Genomic DNA, 13,451 nt, shown 5'->3' on the forward strand with positions numbered 1-13,451 from the left:
CTTCTGCGCGGCCTTCGTGCCCGGGTGGGACAGGCCGTGGATGGCGTCAAAAACCGGGCGCTGCCAGCCAGGGCGAGGCCGGCCGAGGGAGACGTCGCACAAGAGGGCAGTGCCCGCGACGTCGAACGGCACCTCGGTGACGCGGAGGCCCGTGACGGCGGTCCGCAAGGCCTGGACGTCGGGGTCGGCGGTCTGGTCCGCCGCCATCCGGGCATAGTCGATCCCGAGGTGGACCGCGTGTACGACGGACCGGGAAAGGCAATCTGCCACCGGGTTGTCCTTACCCGCGACGTGACGGATGTCCGTCGTGTACTCGGACACGGCAGAGAGGTGACGTTGCTGCCGGGCCGACCATGGCTCGGCGACCTTGGCCATCGCGAAAACAAGGGGCTTGTGATCAACGAAGGCCGTGAACGGGCGGCCCTCGAGAAGATGGCGGAAGTGTCGGACCGCCAGGTGGAGCCCGAGCAGCTCGCAGTCGAAGGTGCTGTACCGGCGTTCGTGCGGGCGGAGCTGCCGGCTAAAAAACGCCAGCGGCTGCCAAGCACCACTCACCCATTGCTCGTGCACCGCACCCACGTGTCGGTGGTGAGGGCGATTGGTGCATCGGGCGCCGGGTGCGCCAGCATGGTGGCGTTGGCCAAGGCCAGCTTTGCGCCCGCAAACGCCACAGCCATCGGCTCCGTCCAGGCGATGTCACCTTTGCCCGGCTTCCCCTGGAGGGCCTCGTGCAGGGGGCGCAGGAGCTGGGCGACGCGGGGCACAAAGCGGTGATAAAAATTCACCATGCCCAGGAGTTCCTGGAGCCCCTTGATTGTGCGGGGGCGCGGGAAACTCCTGACCGCCTCCACCTTGGCCGGTAAAAGGATGGCCCCGTGCCTGGTGATGCGGTGCCCCAAGAAGTCGATGGCGGTGACGCCGAAACGGCACTTTGCGGGGTTGATTATCAGGCCATGCTGGCCCAGGCGTTCGAAGAACATGCGGAGGTGGAGCAGGTGCTCCTCCCAGGATGCACTCGCGACTAGGATGTCATCCAGGTAGACGTAGATGAAGGACAAGTCGCGCAAGACGCTGTCCATGAGCCGCTGGAATGCCTGGGCCGCATTTTTCAACCCAAAAGGCATCCGCAAGAACTCGAAGAGGCCGAAAGGTGTGATGACGGCCATCTTCGGTACATCGTCCGGTTGTACGGGGACCTGGTGGTAGCCCCGGATGAGGTCCACCTTGGAGAAAATGGTCGTTTTCGCCAACCGGGCGGAAAAGTCCTGAATATGCGGGACCGGGTAGCGGTCGGGGGTGGTGGCGTCGTTGAGCCGGCGGTAGTCACCGCACGGCCACCAGCCGCCGCCGTGCTTGGGGACAATGTGCAGAGGAGAGGCCCATGCGCTGTTGGAGCTCTGTACGATGCCCAGCCGCTCCAGCGCGGCGAACTCCGCTTTCACCACGGCGAGCTTTGTGGGGTCGAGGCGGCGCGCCCGAGCATAGACCGGTGGTCCGACGGTGGGGATATTGTGCTCCACCCCGTGTTTGACGGCCACCGCTGAAAAGGTGGGCCGCGTGAGCACCGGGAAACTGGCGAGGTGGCGGGTAAACTCGTTCGCTGCCGGAAGCGTACAGACTAACTTCGCCGGGATGGAACCGCTCAGCAAGCCGCTTGGTAAGCCGTTCAGTGAGCCGCTCAGCGAGCAGCTCAACGAGCCGCTCAGCGAACAAGCGAGCGAGCTGAAGGTTTCGGCCTGGACGAGGCGTCGACGCTTAACGTCCACCAACAGCCCATTCACACAAAGGCAGTCCGCACCGAGCAGGGCCATTGGCAAGCTGGTGGTGACGAAAGACCATTTGAAGCGCTGCCCTCCGAAACGCAGCGAGAGGCAACGCTTCCCGAATGTGCGGATGGGTGTTCCGTTGGCAGCGAGCAAGGCAGTCCCCGGCCCGCGGCTTGCTTGGCGGACGCGGAGGCAGGGAGGACGCTTACCTGCGCTCCCGTGTCGCACAAAAAACGATGACCAGACGAGGTGTCTGTGATGAACAGGAGGCTGCCGGAATGGCCGACGCTCATGGCCGCAAGTGAGCGCCGGCCGGGTCGTTTCCCGACCCGTCGAAAGAACACGGCGGGTGGCACGCTCTCGCCTTGCGGCCGAACCTGGCATGATAGTAGCACCAGGTTTGCAGTGGTGGCTGCCGCGGCGGCCGTGCCGGCCGTGGTGGCGGCAGCGGTGGTGGGCGGGGCGTAGCAGTGGCCACGAGGGAATCAGGGGGCGCTGTAGCCTCCGCACCGGGATCCACTACGGCAGCACCGTACACCGACCGCGTGTCGCAGGCCACGAAAAATTTGTCTGCCTCTCCAGCCAGGATGCGGGGTTCTGTTAAGTTCGAACCGGCCAGCACGAGCCACACCTGCGCAGGTAGCTGGCGGAGGAAAAGTGGGCGGAAAAGGAAATCCGGGCGCTGGTCTCCAAGCAGGGACAACATAAAATCCATCCGAACGGACGGTCGTGTGTCGCTGAGGGCGGGAAGGTCCAGGAGGCGGTCGGCGCGTTCGGCCTCCGTGAGCCCGAATGTGGCGAGGAGAAGACGTTTGAGCACCGCGTACTTGTGGGCGCCCGGCGGGCGCCGAAGGATGGACACGACGTGGGCGGCAGTGCCGGGCCCGAGGGCGGCGACCACGTGGTAGTACATGGTGTCGTCAGCCGTGATGCCCCGGAGCTGGATTGCAGCTTCGGCCTGCACAAACCAAACGTCGGCTTGCGCTTCCCAGAACTCCGGGAGTTTGACGGCGACAGCGTTGGTAGCCATGGCGCGTTCAGGGATCAGCTACGGCTGAACCAGTCGGGGTCACCAGTGTGGTGCTGTGCACACACAATTCGTTTGCCAAGAAGGTAGGCCACAACGCGTTGTACAAACTGAAACACTTTATTAACAGCTCGCACGCAAGCACTGAGCGGGCTCGACTATCGAGCCCGCATATATGTCCCGAGGCCACGCCTTGCCCCTGGGCGTGGCCGGTCGGCCGAAAGGCGGGGCATGTATCTCAGTTCCACCCTGCGCCTCGTGACGCCTTTGCTCCGGGCGTGGCCCGAGCTGCGCTTCCACGCCCGGACGCTCGCGCCGCCCACTGGTGCGCGGAATTATTGCCCACTGACAATGTGTCCGCCACAACAGAATAATATTCAAAAGCATACAAAACCAAACTTACTGTTACTACAATCATGCATTTGTGCTATTCCACAAGCTGTTACCTGCACACATACCTGCTTTCCGGCCTTTACCCATCCCACTGCACAAATATCCACTTTTCTTAAACCATATTGTACCTGTAACCTCCGATCCCCCCAATGACAGAAGTCCTCCCCCATCCAGCACCTCTTCTGGGTTCTCCGTCACTTTTCCTTGCTGGTCACATCCCCAACCATGGGGTATTTTCTCATTGTTCCTGGCATACAATTCCACCTTGAAGAGGAACAGAGACTAAAGTTGCAAGTCTTGTTGAGCAAAGCGGTGGAGCCATCGAAAGAGCACAACATGAACGCTGAGCACAACCTGCATTTTTATCCTTATTTCATTGCCACACCAAGAAAAAAACAGAATACTTGAGACGAGTCTTTCCCATCACATCAAGTTACCTTTCCAAGAGCAACAGAAGACGTTGCCATGTCCAGAACAAAACTATCTCCGTTTGCCGCTGGAGCTGCAACACTCAAGGGATTTGTTCCGAGAGTGCACTGGAATAAGAAGTGAACAAGTGTGGAAAGGATAGATCACAAGGTGCTTGAAAATTTAAGAAAACAAGTTTCACCGTGAGCCCCAGAAATTCAGTTGAACCAAATGTCACTAAAACTGTTTGCAATCATAATCACCTCTTTGGCTCGAGTTGGCACAACCAGTGGAGAAGTATTTGTAAAACTCATTCCCTGCAAGACAAGAATCATCAAGTCATTGGATCCAAATGCCCTTGTAGCCCTGAACGGAGGAAGTTTATAAAAAGTCAAGAGTTGAGGCGATGCAAGTCAACGCTACGATCTTGGATGTTAAAATGTACAAGGGTAGTTCAAAACTGACTGAGTTTTTATTGGGGAAATTCAAAAACAACAGAAAAGTTGATGAAACCACCTTTTGTTACAGGTATATACTTATCCCATAGATCTATTGGTGCCTTGATGCAATATGTGAATAAATATTTGGGACAGGCACACAGCCATTTTCACGTGTGTTTTGACATCTTCGTCCTTCACATACTTCATGAAAAGGAGTAGCCATTATAGCAGCACATTATCTACTGGCAGAACAAGCGACGACCACTTGCCATCGTTGGTAGGAGCGACACCCATTTGCCGGTATTAGTAAGAGTGATGCCCATTTGCGAGCATCATTAGTGGCTGCGACACCCATTGCTGGCATTTTCAGGAGGAGTGATGCCCATTGCTGGCATTTTCAGTAGAAGTGACTGACATTGTCAATAGTGGTGATGCCCATTTGCTGGCATTGTCAGTAGGAGTGACGCCCATTGCTGGCATTGTCAGGAGTAGTGACGCCCATTTGCTGGCATTGTCAGAAGGAATGATGCCCATTTGCTGGCATTGTCAGTAGGAGTGACGCCCATTGCTGGCATTGTCAGTAGGAGTGACGCCCATTGCTGGCATTGTCAGTAGTAGTGACGCCCATTTGCTGGCATTGTCAGAAGGAGTGATGCCCATTTGCTGGCATTGTCAGAAGGAGTGACGCCCATTGCTGACACTGTCAGTAGTAGTGACGCCCATTTGCTGGCATTGTCAGAAGGAGTGATGCCCACTTGCTGGCATTGTCAGTAGGAGTGACGCCCATTGCTGGCATTTTCAGTAGGAGTGACGCCCATTTGCTGACATTGTCAGTAGTAGTGATGCCCATTTGCCGGCATTTTCAGTAGGAGTGATGCCTATTGCTGGCATTTTCAGGAGGAGTGACGCCCATTTGCTGACATTGTCAGTCGTAGTGACGCCCATTTGCTGGCATTGTCAGTAGGAGTGACGCCCATTTGCTGGCATTGTCAATAGTGGTGACGCCCATTTGCTGACATTGTCAGTAGTAGTGACGCCCATTTGCTGGCATTGTCAGTAGGAGTGATGTCCATTTGCTGGCATTGTCAAAAGTGGTGATGCCCATTTGCTGCCATTGTCAGTAGGAGTGACGCCCATTTGCTGGCATTGTCAGTAGTTTTGACGACCATTTGCTGGCATTGTCAGGAGGAGTGACGCCCATTTTCTGGCATTGTCAGTAGGAGTGATGCCCATTTGCTGGCATTGTCAGGAGGAGTGACGCCCATTTGCGGGCATTGTCAGTAGGAGTGATGCCCATTTGGTGACATTGTCAGTAGGAGTGATGCCCATTTGCTGACATTGTCAGTAGTAGTGACGCCCATTGCTGGCATTTTCAGTGGGAGTGACGCCCATTTGCTGGCATTGTCAATAGTGGTGACGCCCTTTTGCTGGCATTGTCAGGAGGAGGGACACCCATTTGCTGGCATTGTCTGTAGTGGTGACGCCCATTTGCTGGCATTGTCAGTAGGAGTGACACCCATTTGCTGGCATTGTCAGTAGGAGTGACGCCCATTTGCTGGCATTGTCAATAGTGGTGACGCCCATTTGCTGACATTGTCAGTAATAGTGATGCCCATTTGCTGGCATTGTCAATAGTGGTGACGCCCTTTTGCTGGCATTGTCAGGAGGAGGGACACCCATTTGCTGGCATTGTCTGTAGTGGTGACGCCCATTTGCTGGCATTGTCAGTAGGAGTGACACCCATTTGCTGGCATTGTCAGTAGGAGTGACGCCCATTTGCTGGCATTGTCAGTAGGAGTGATGCCCATTTGCTGGCATTGTTAGTAGGAGTGATGCCCATTTGCTGCCATTGTCAATAGTGGTGACACCCATTTGCTGGCACTGTCAGGAGGAGTGACGCCCATTTGCCGGCATTTTCAGTAGGAGTGACCCCTATTGGCTGGCATTGTCAGTCGGAGTGACCCCTATTTGCTGGCATTTTCAGGAGGAGTGACGCCCATTTGCTGGCATTGTCACGAGGAGTGATGCCCACTTACTTTCATTTTCAGGAGGAGTGACGCCCATTTGCTGGCATTTTCAGTAGAAGTTACGCCCATTTGCCGGCATTGTCACGAAGAGTGACGCACATTTGCCGGCATTGTCAGTGGGAGTGATGCCCACTTGCTTTCATTTTCAGGAGGAGTGACGCCCATTTGCTGGCATTGTCAGTAGGAGTGACGCCCATTTGCCGGCATTGTCACGAAGAGTGACGCACATTTGCCGGCATTGTCAGTGGGAGTGATGCCCACTTGCTTTCATTTTCAGGAGGAGTGACGCCCATTTGCTGGCATTTTCAGTAGAAGTGACGCCGATTTGCCGGCATTGTCAGTAGGATTGACCCCCGATTTCCTGGTATTGTCAGTTGGAGTGACGCCCATTTGCCGGCATTTTCAGTAGGAGTGACGCCCATTTGCCGGCATTTTCAGTCGGAGTGACCCCTAATTGCCGGCATTGTCAGTAGGAGTGACCCCTATTTGCTGGCATTGTCAGTAGGAGTGACCCCTATTTGCTGGCATTTTCAGGAGGAGTGACGCCCATTTGCTGGCATTGTCAGTAGGAGTGACACCCATTTGCCGGCATTGTCACTAAGAGTGACGCCCATTTGCCGGCATTGTTAGTGGGAGTGACGCCCATTTGCTGGCATTGTAAGTAGGAGTGACGCCCATTTGCCAGCATTGTCAGTAGGAGTGACCCCTATTTGATGGCATTGTCAGTAGGAGTGACACCCATTTGCCGGCATTTTCAGTGGGAGTGACGCCCATTTGCCGGCATTGTCAGTAGGAGTGACGCCCATTTGCTGGCATTGTCAGTAGGAGTGACGCCCATTTGCTGGCATTGTCAGTAGGAGTGACGCCCATTTGCTGGCATTGTCAGTAGGAGTGACGCCCATTTGGTGGCATTGTCAGTAGGAGTGACGCCCATTTGCCGGCATTTTCAGGAGAAGTGACGCCCATTTGCTGGCATTGTCAGTAGGAGTGATGCCCATTTGCTGGCATTGTCAGTTGGAGTGACGCCCATTTGCCGGCATTTTCAGTCGGAGTGACGCACACTTGCCGGCATTTTCAGTAAGACTGACGCCCATTTGCTGGCATTGTCAGTACTAGGACGTGCCCGTACGTGGGTGCCCGTTCCTTGCCAAAAAAAAAAAAAAAAATGTCTTCGCCCATGCATGCATGGGCGTGCCCATGGGCCCATGGGCGTGCCCGTAAGTGCGTGATGTGACCGTACAATGAATGTATCGTCCCGACGCCGCAGCTCGGATGGCGCTGCAGTTAATCGGGCCTGTATCGGCAGAGTTATTATAAACGTGTACTACAATCGATCGTACCTTACAACAATCAACACAGATTGCAACGTCAAATAAATGAATACGCTCTCAAATGTGCCGTCCGAGGCAGCGTCTGCTCGCCACGTTCAGCATCAGTACGTCGTCACTATGACTATCCGTAAGTCCGGAAGTGACGTCCTCATTTGACTGTCCGGAAGGTCGCATATCGCAGTTACGATGAATCGCAAATTAGTTTTAATTAGTTTTAAAACATAGTTTAACGCCAACATAGTGCCAACATAGTTTGCCAACGTGAAATAAATGAATACGCTCTCAAATGTGCCATCCGAGGCAGAGTCTGTTCGCCACGTTCGGCACACGTGATAGCTCGCTGCTCTCTGATTGGTTGAATCGTTTTTTGGACATAGCTCGGTAACTGCTTCTCCGATTAATATGAAACCTTGAAAAGGCACATCCTCAGGTCCCCAGCAATATATCTGGCAAGTTTCAAGTATATCGGACCCGTGGTTGTCGAGAAACAGCGGTCACAGACAAACACACAGACAAACACACAGACAAACACACAGACACACACACAGAGATTACTGGAATTATAGATAGATGAGTAACGCCCATTTGCCAGCATTGTCAGTAGGAGTGATGCCCATTTGCTGGCATTGACAGTAGGAGTGTCGACCATTTGCCGGCATTTTCAGTAAAAGTGACGCCCATTTGCTGGCATTTTCAGTAAAAGTGATGCCCATTTGCCGGCATTGTCAGTAGGAGTGACCCCTATTTGCTGGCATTGTCAGTTGGAGTGACGCCCATTTGCCGGCATTTTCAGTAGGAGTGACGCCCATTTGCCGGCATTGTCAGTAGGAGTGACCCCTATTTGTTGGCATTGTCAGTTGGAGTGACGCCCACTTGCCGGCATTTTCAGTGGGAGTGACGCCCATTTGCCAGCATTTTCAGTAGGAGTGATGCCCATTTGCCGGCATTTTCAGTGGGAAGCGACGCCCATTTGCCGGCATTGTCAGTAGGAGTGACGCCCACTTGCCGGCATTTTCAGTTGGAGTGACGCCCATTAGCCGGCATTTTCAGGGGGAGTGATGCCCATTTGCCGGCATTTTCCGTGGGAGTGACGCCCCTTTGCCAGCATTTCCAGTTGGAGTGACGCCCATTTGCCGGCCTTTTCAGTAGGAGTGATGCCCATTTGCCAGCATTGTCAGTAGGAGTGACCCCTATTTGGCGGCATTTTCAGTAGGAGTGACGCCCATTTGCCGGCATTGTCAGTAGGAGTGACGCCCACTTGCCGGTATTTTCAACAGGAGTGACGCCCATTTGCTGGCATTGTCAGTAGGAGTGACACCCATTTGCTGTCATTTTCAGTAGGAGTGACACCCATTTGCTGGCATTGTCAGTAGGAGTGATGCCCATTTGCCAGCATTTTCAGTCGGAGTGACGCACACTTGCCGGCATTTTCAGTAAGAGTGACGCCCATTTGCTGGCATTGTCAGTAGGAGTGACGCCCATTTGCTGGCATTGTCAGTGGGAGTGACACCCATTTGCTGGCATTTTCAGTCGGAGTGACGCCCATTTGCCAGCATTTTCAGTCGGAGTGACGCCCATTTGCCAGCATTTTCAGTTGGAGTGACGCACATTTGTCGGCATTTTCAATAGGAGTGACGCCCATTTGCCAGCATTTTCAGTCGGAGTGACGCCCATTTGCCAGCATTTTCAGTCGGAGTGACGCACATTTGCCGGCATTTTCAGTGGGAGTGACGCCCATTTGCTGGCATTTTCAGTAGGAGTGACGCCCATTTGCTGGCATTGTCAGTCGGAGTGACACCCATTTGCTGGCATTTTCAGTCGGAGTGACGCCCATTTGCCGGCATTGTCAGTAGGAGTGACCCCTATTTGCTGGCATTTTCAGTAGGAGTGACGCCCATTTGCCGGCATTGTCAGTAGGAGTGACACCCATTTGCTGGCATTGTCAGTAGGAGTGACGCCCATTTGCTGGCATTGTCAGTAGGAGTGACGCCCATTTGCTGGCATTGTCAGTAGGAGTGACGCCCATTTGCTGGCATTGACAGTAGGAATGTCGACCATTTGCAGCCATTGTCACGAGGAGTGACACCCATTTGCCGGCATCGTCATGAGGAGTGACGCCCATTTGCCGGCATTGCCAGTGGGAGTGACGCCCATTTGCTGGCATTGTCAGTAGGAGTGATGCCCATTTGCTGGCATTGTCAGTTGGAGTGACGCCCATTTGCCGGCATTTGCAGTCGGAGTGACGCACACTTGCTGGCATTTTCAGTAAGACTGATGCCCATTTGCTGGCATTGTCAGTATGAGTAACGCCCATTTGCCAGCATTGTCAGTAGGAGTGACGCCCATTTGCTGTCATTGACAGTAGGAGTGTCGACCATTTGCCGGCATTTTCAGTAAAAGTGACGCCCATTTGCTGGCATTTTCAGTAAAAGTGATGCCCATTTGCCGGCATTGTCAGTAGGAGTAACCCCTATTTGCTGGCATTGTCAGTTGGAGTGATGCCCATTTGCCGGCATTTTCAGTAGGAGTGACGCCCATTTGCCGGCATTGTCAGTAGGAGTGACCCCTATTTGCTGGCATTGTCAGTTGGAGTGACGCCCATTTGCCGGCAATTTCAGTTGGAGTGACGCCCACTTGCCGGCATTTTCAGTGGGAGTGACGCCCATTTGCCAGCATTTTCAGTAGGAGTGATGCCCATTTGCCGGCATTTTCAGTGGGAAGCGACGCCCATTTGCCGGCATTATCAGTAGGAGTGACGCCCACTTGCCGGCATTTTCAGTTGGAGTGACGCCCATTAGCCGGCATTTTCAGGGGGAGTGACGCCCATTTGCCGGCATTTTCAGTGGGAGTGATGCCCATTTGCCAGCATTTTTAGTAGGAGTGACTCCCATTTGCTGGCATTGTCAGTAGGAGTGATGCCCATTTGCTGGCATTGTCAGTTGGAGTGACGCCCATTTGCCGGCATTTTCAGTCGGAGTGACGCACACTTGCCGGCATTTTCAGTAAGACTGATGCCCATTTGCTGGCATTGTCAGTATGAGTAACGCCCATTTGCCAGCATTGTCAGTAGGAGTGACGCCCATTTGCTGTCATTCACAGTAGGAGTGTCGACCATTTGCCGGCATTTTCAGTAAAAGTGACGCCCATTTGCTGGCATTTTCAGTAAAAGTGATGCCCATTTGCCGGCATTGTCAGTAGGAGTGACCCCTATTTGCTGGCATTGTCAGTTGGAGTGATGCCCATTTGCCGGCATTTTCAGTAGGAGTGACGCCCATTTGCCGGCATTGTCAGTAGGAGTGACCCCTATTTGCTGGCATTGTCAGTTGGAGTGACGCCCATTTGCCGGCATTTTCAGTTGGAGTGACGCCCACTTGCCGGCATTTTCAGTGGGAGTGACGCCCATTTGCCAGCATTTTCAGTAGGAGTGATGCCCATTTGCCGGCATTTTCAGTGGGAAGCGATGCCCATTTGCCGGCATTGTCAGTAGGAGTGACGCCCACTTGCCGGCATTTTCAGTTGGAGTGACGCCCATTAGCCGGCATTTTCAGGGGGAGTGACGCCCATTTGCCGGCATTTTCAGTGGGAGTGACGCCCATTTGCCAGCATTTTCAGTAGGAGTGACGCCCATTTGCTGGCATTGTCAGTAGGAGTGACCCCTATTTGCTGGCATTGTCAGTTGGAGTGAAGCCCATTTGCCGGCCTTTTCAGTAGGAGTGACCCCTATTTGTCGGCATTTTCAGTAGGAGTGACGCCCATTTGCCGGCATTGTCAGTAGGAGTGACGCCCACTTGCCGGCATTTTCAACAGGAGTGACGCCCATTTGCTGACATTGTCAGTAGGAGTGACACACATTTGCCGGCATTGTCACTAGGAGTGACGCCCTTTTGCTGGCATTGTCAGTAGGAGTGACGCCCATTTACTGGCATTGTCAGTAGAAGTGACGCCCATTTGCTGGCATTGTCAGTAGGAGTGATGCCCATTTGCCAGCATTTTCAGTCAGAGTGACGCACACTTGCCGGCATTTTCAGTAAGAGTGACGCCCATTTGCTGGCATTGTCAGTAGGAGTGACGCCCATTTGCTGGCATTGTCAGTAGGAGTGACACCCATTTGCTGGCATTTTCAGTCGGAGTGACGCCCATTTGCCAGCATTTTCAGTCGGAGTGACACCCATTTGCCAGCATTTTCAGTTGGAGTGACGCCCATTTGCCAGCATTTTCAGTCGGAGTGACGCCCATTTGCCGGCATTTTCAGTGGGAGTGACGCCCATTTGCTGGCATTTTCAGTAGGAGTGACGCCCATTTGCTGGCATTGTCAGTCGGAGTGACGCCCATTTGCTGGCATTTTCAGTCGGAGTGACGCCCATTTGCCGGCATTTTCAGTTGGAGTGACGCCCATTTGCCGGCATTGTCAGTAGGAGTGACACCCATTTGCCGGCATTGTCAGTAGGAGTGACGCCCATTTGCCGGCATTGTCAGTAGGAGTGACCCCTATTTGCTGGCATTTTCAGTAGGAGTGACGCCCATTTGCCGGCATTGTCAGTAGGAGTAACGCCCATTTGCTGGCATTGTCAGTAGGAGTGACGCCCATTTGCTGGCATTGTCAGTAGGAGTGACGCCCATTTGCTGGCATTGTCAGTAGGAGTGACGCCCATTTGCTGGCATTGACAGTAGGAGTGTCGACCATTTGCCGGCATTGTCACGAGGAGTGACACCCATTTGCCGGCATCGTCATGAGGAGTGACGCCCATTTGCAGGCATTGCCAGTGGGAGTGACGCCCATTTGCTGGCATTGTCAGTAGGAGTGATGCCCATTTGCCGGCATTGTCACGAGGAGTGACGCACATTTGCCGGCATTGTCAGTGGGAGTGACGCCCACTTGCCGGCATTTTCAGGAGGAGTGATGTCCATTTGCTGGCATTTTCAGTTGGAGTGACGCACACTTGCCAGCATTTTCAGTAGGAGTGACGCCCATTTGCCAGCATTTTCAGTAGGAGTGACGCCCATTTACTGGCATTTTCAGTATAAGTGACGCCTATTTGCCGGCATTGTCAGTAGGAGTGACCCCTATTTGCTGGCATTGTCAGTTGGAGTGACGCCCATTTGCCGGCATTTTCAGTAGGAGTGACGCCCATTTGCCGGCTTTGTCAGTAGGAGTGATGGCCATTTGCCGGCATTTTCAGTTGGAGTGACGCCCACTTGCCGGCATTTTCATTGGGAGTGACGCCCATTTGCCAGCATTTTCAGGAGGAGTGATGCCCATTTGCCGGCATTTTCAGTGGGAAGCGAAGCCCATTTGCCGGCATTGTCAGTAGGAGTGACGCCCACTTGCCGGCATTTTCAGTCGGAGTGACGCCCATTAGCCGGCATTTTCAGGGGGAGTGACGCCCATTTGCTGGCATTTTCAGTGGGAGTGACGCCCATTTGCCAGCATTTTCAGAAGGAGTGACGCCCATTTGTCGGCATTGTCAGTAGGAGTGACCCCTATTTGCTGGCAATGTCAGTTGGAGTGACGCCCATTTGCCGGCCTTTTCAGTAGGAGTGATGCCCATTTGCCAGCATTGTCAGTAGGAGTGACCCCCTATTTGCCGGCATTTTCAGTAGGAGTGACGCCCATTTGCCGGCATTGTCAGTAGGAGTGACGCCCACTTGCCGGCATTGTCAGTAGGAGTGACGCCCATTTGCTGGCATTGTCAGTAGAAGTGACGCCCATTTGCTGGCATTGTCAGTCGGAGTGATGCCCATTTGCCAGCATTTTCAGTCGGAGTGAAGCACACTTGCCGGCATTTTCAGTAAGAGTGACGCCCATTTGCTGGCATTGTCAGTAGGAGTGACGCCCATTTGCTGGCATTGTCAGTAGGAGTGACACCCATTTGCTGGCATTTTCAGTCGGAGTGACGCCCATTTGCCAGCATTTCCAGTCAGAGTGACGCCCACTTGCCGGCATTGTCAGTAGGAGTGACGCCCATTTGCCAGCATTTTCAGTGGGAGTGACGCACATTTGCCGGCATTGTCAGTAGGAGTGACCCCTATTTGCTGGCATTGTCAGTTGGAGTGACGCC

At 53.9% G+C, this 13,451-nt stretch overlaps 1 protein-coding gene across 1 annotated transcript in view; it reads right to left on the reverse strand.

The window, feature by feature from the left end:
- LOC137432578 (putative oxidoreductase YjmC) overlaps positions 1-13,451 on the reverse strand; it is a 48,921-nt gene that overhangs the window by 18,993 nt on the left and 16,477 nt on the right. The window contains exons 5-7 of the mRNA XM_068124619.2: positions 3,858-3,911; positions 3,624-3,722; positions 3,315-3,450 (exon numbers count right to left, since the gene is read on the reverse strand). Of these exons, the coding sequence (XP_067980720.1) occupies positions 3,315-3,450; positions 3,624-3,722; positions 3,858-3,911 (289 nt within the window). The remainder of the gene's footprint in view (positions 1-3,314; positions 3,451-3,623; positions 3,723-3,857; positions 3,912-13,451) is intronic.

This window comes from Myxine glutinosa, chromosome 8 (genome assembly GCF_964187855.1).
Source record: "Myxine glutinosa chromosome 8, kmMyxGlut1.1, whole genome shotgun sequence".
In the NCBI taxonomy this organism is placed as follows: Eukaryota; Metazoa; Chordata; class Myxini; order Myxiniformes; family Myxinidae; genus Myxine; species Myxine glutinosa.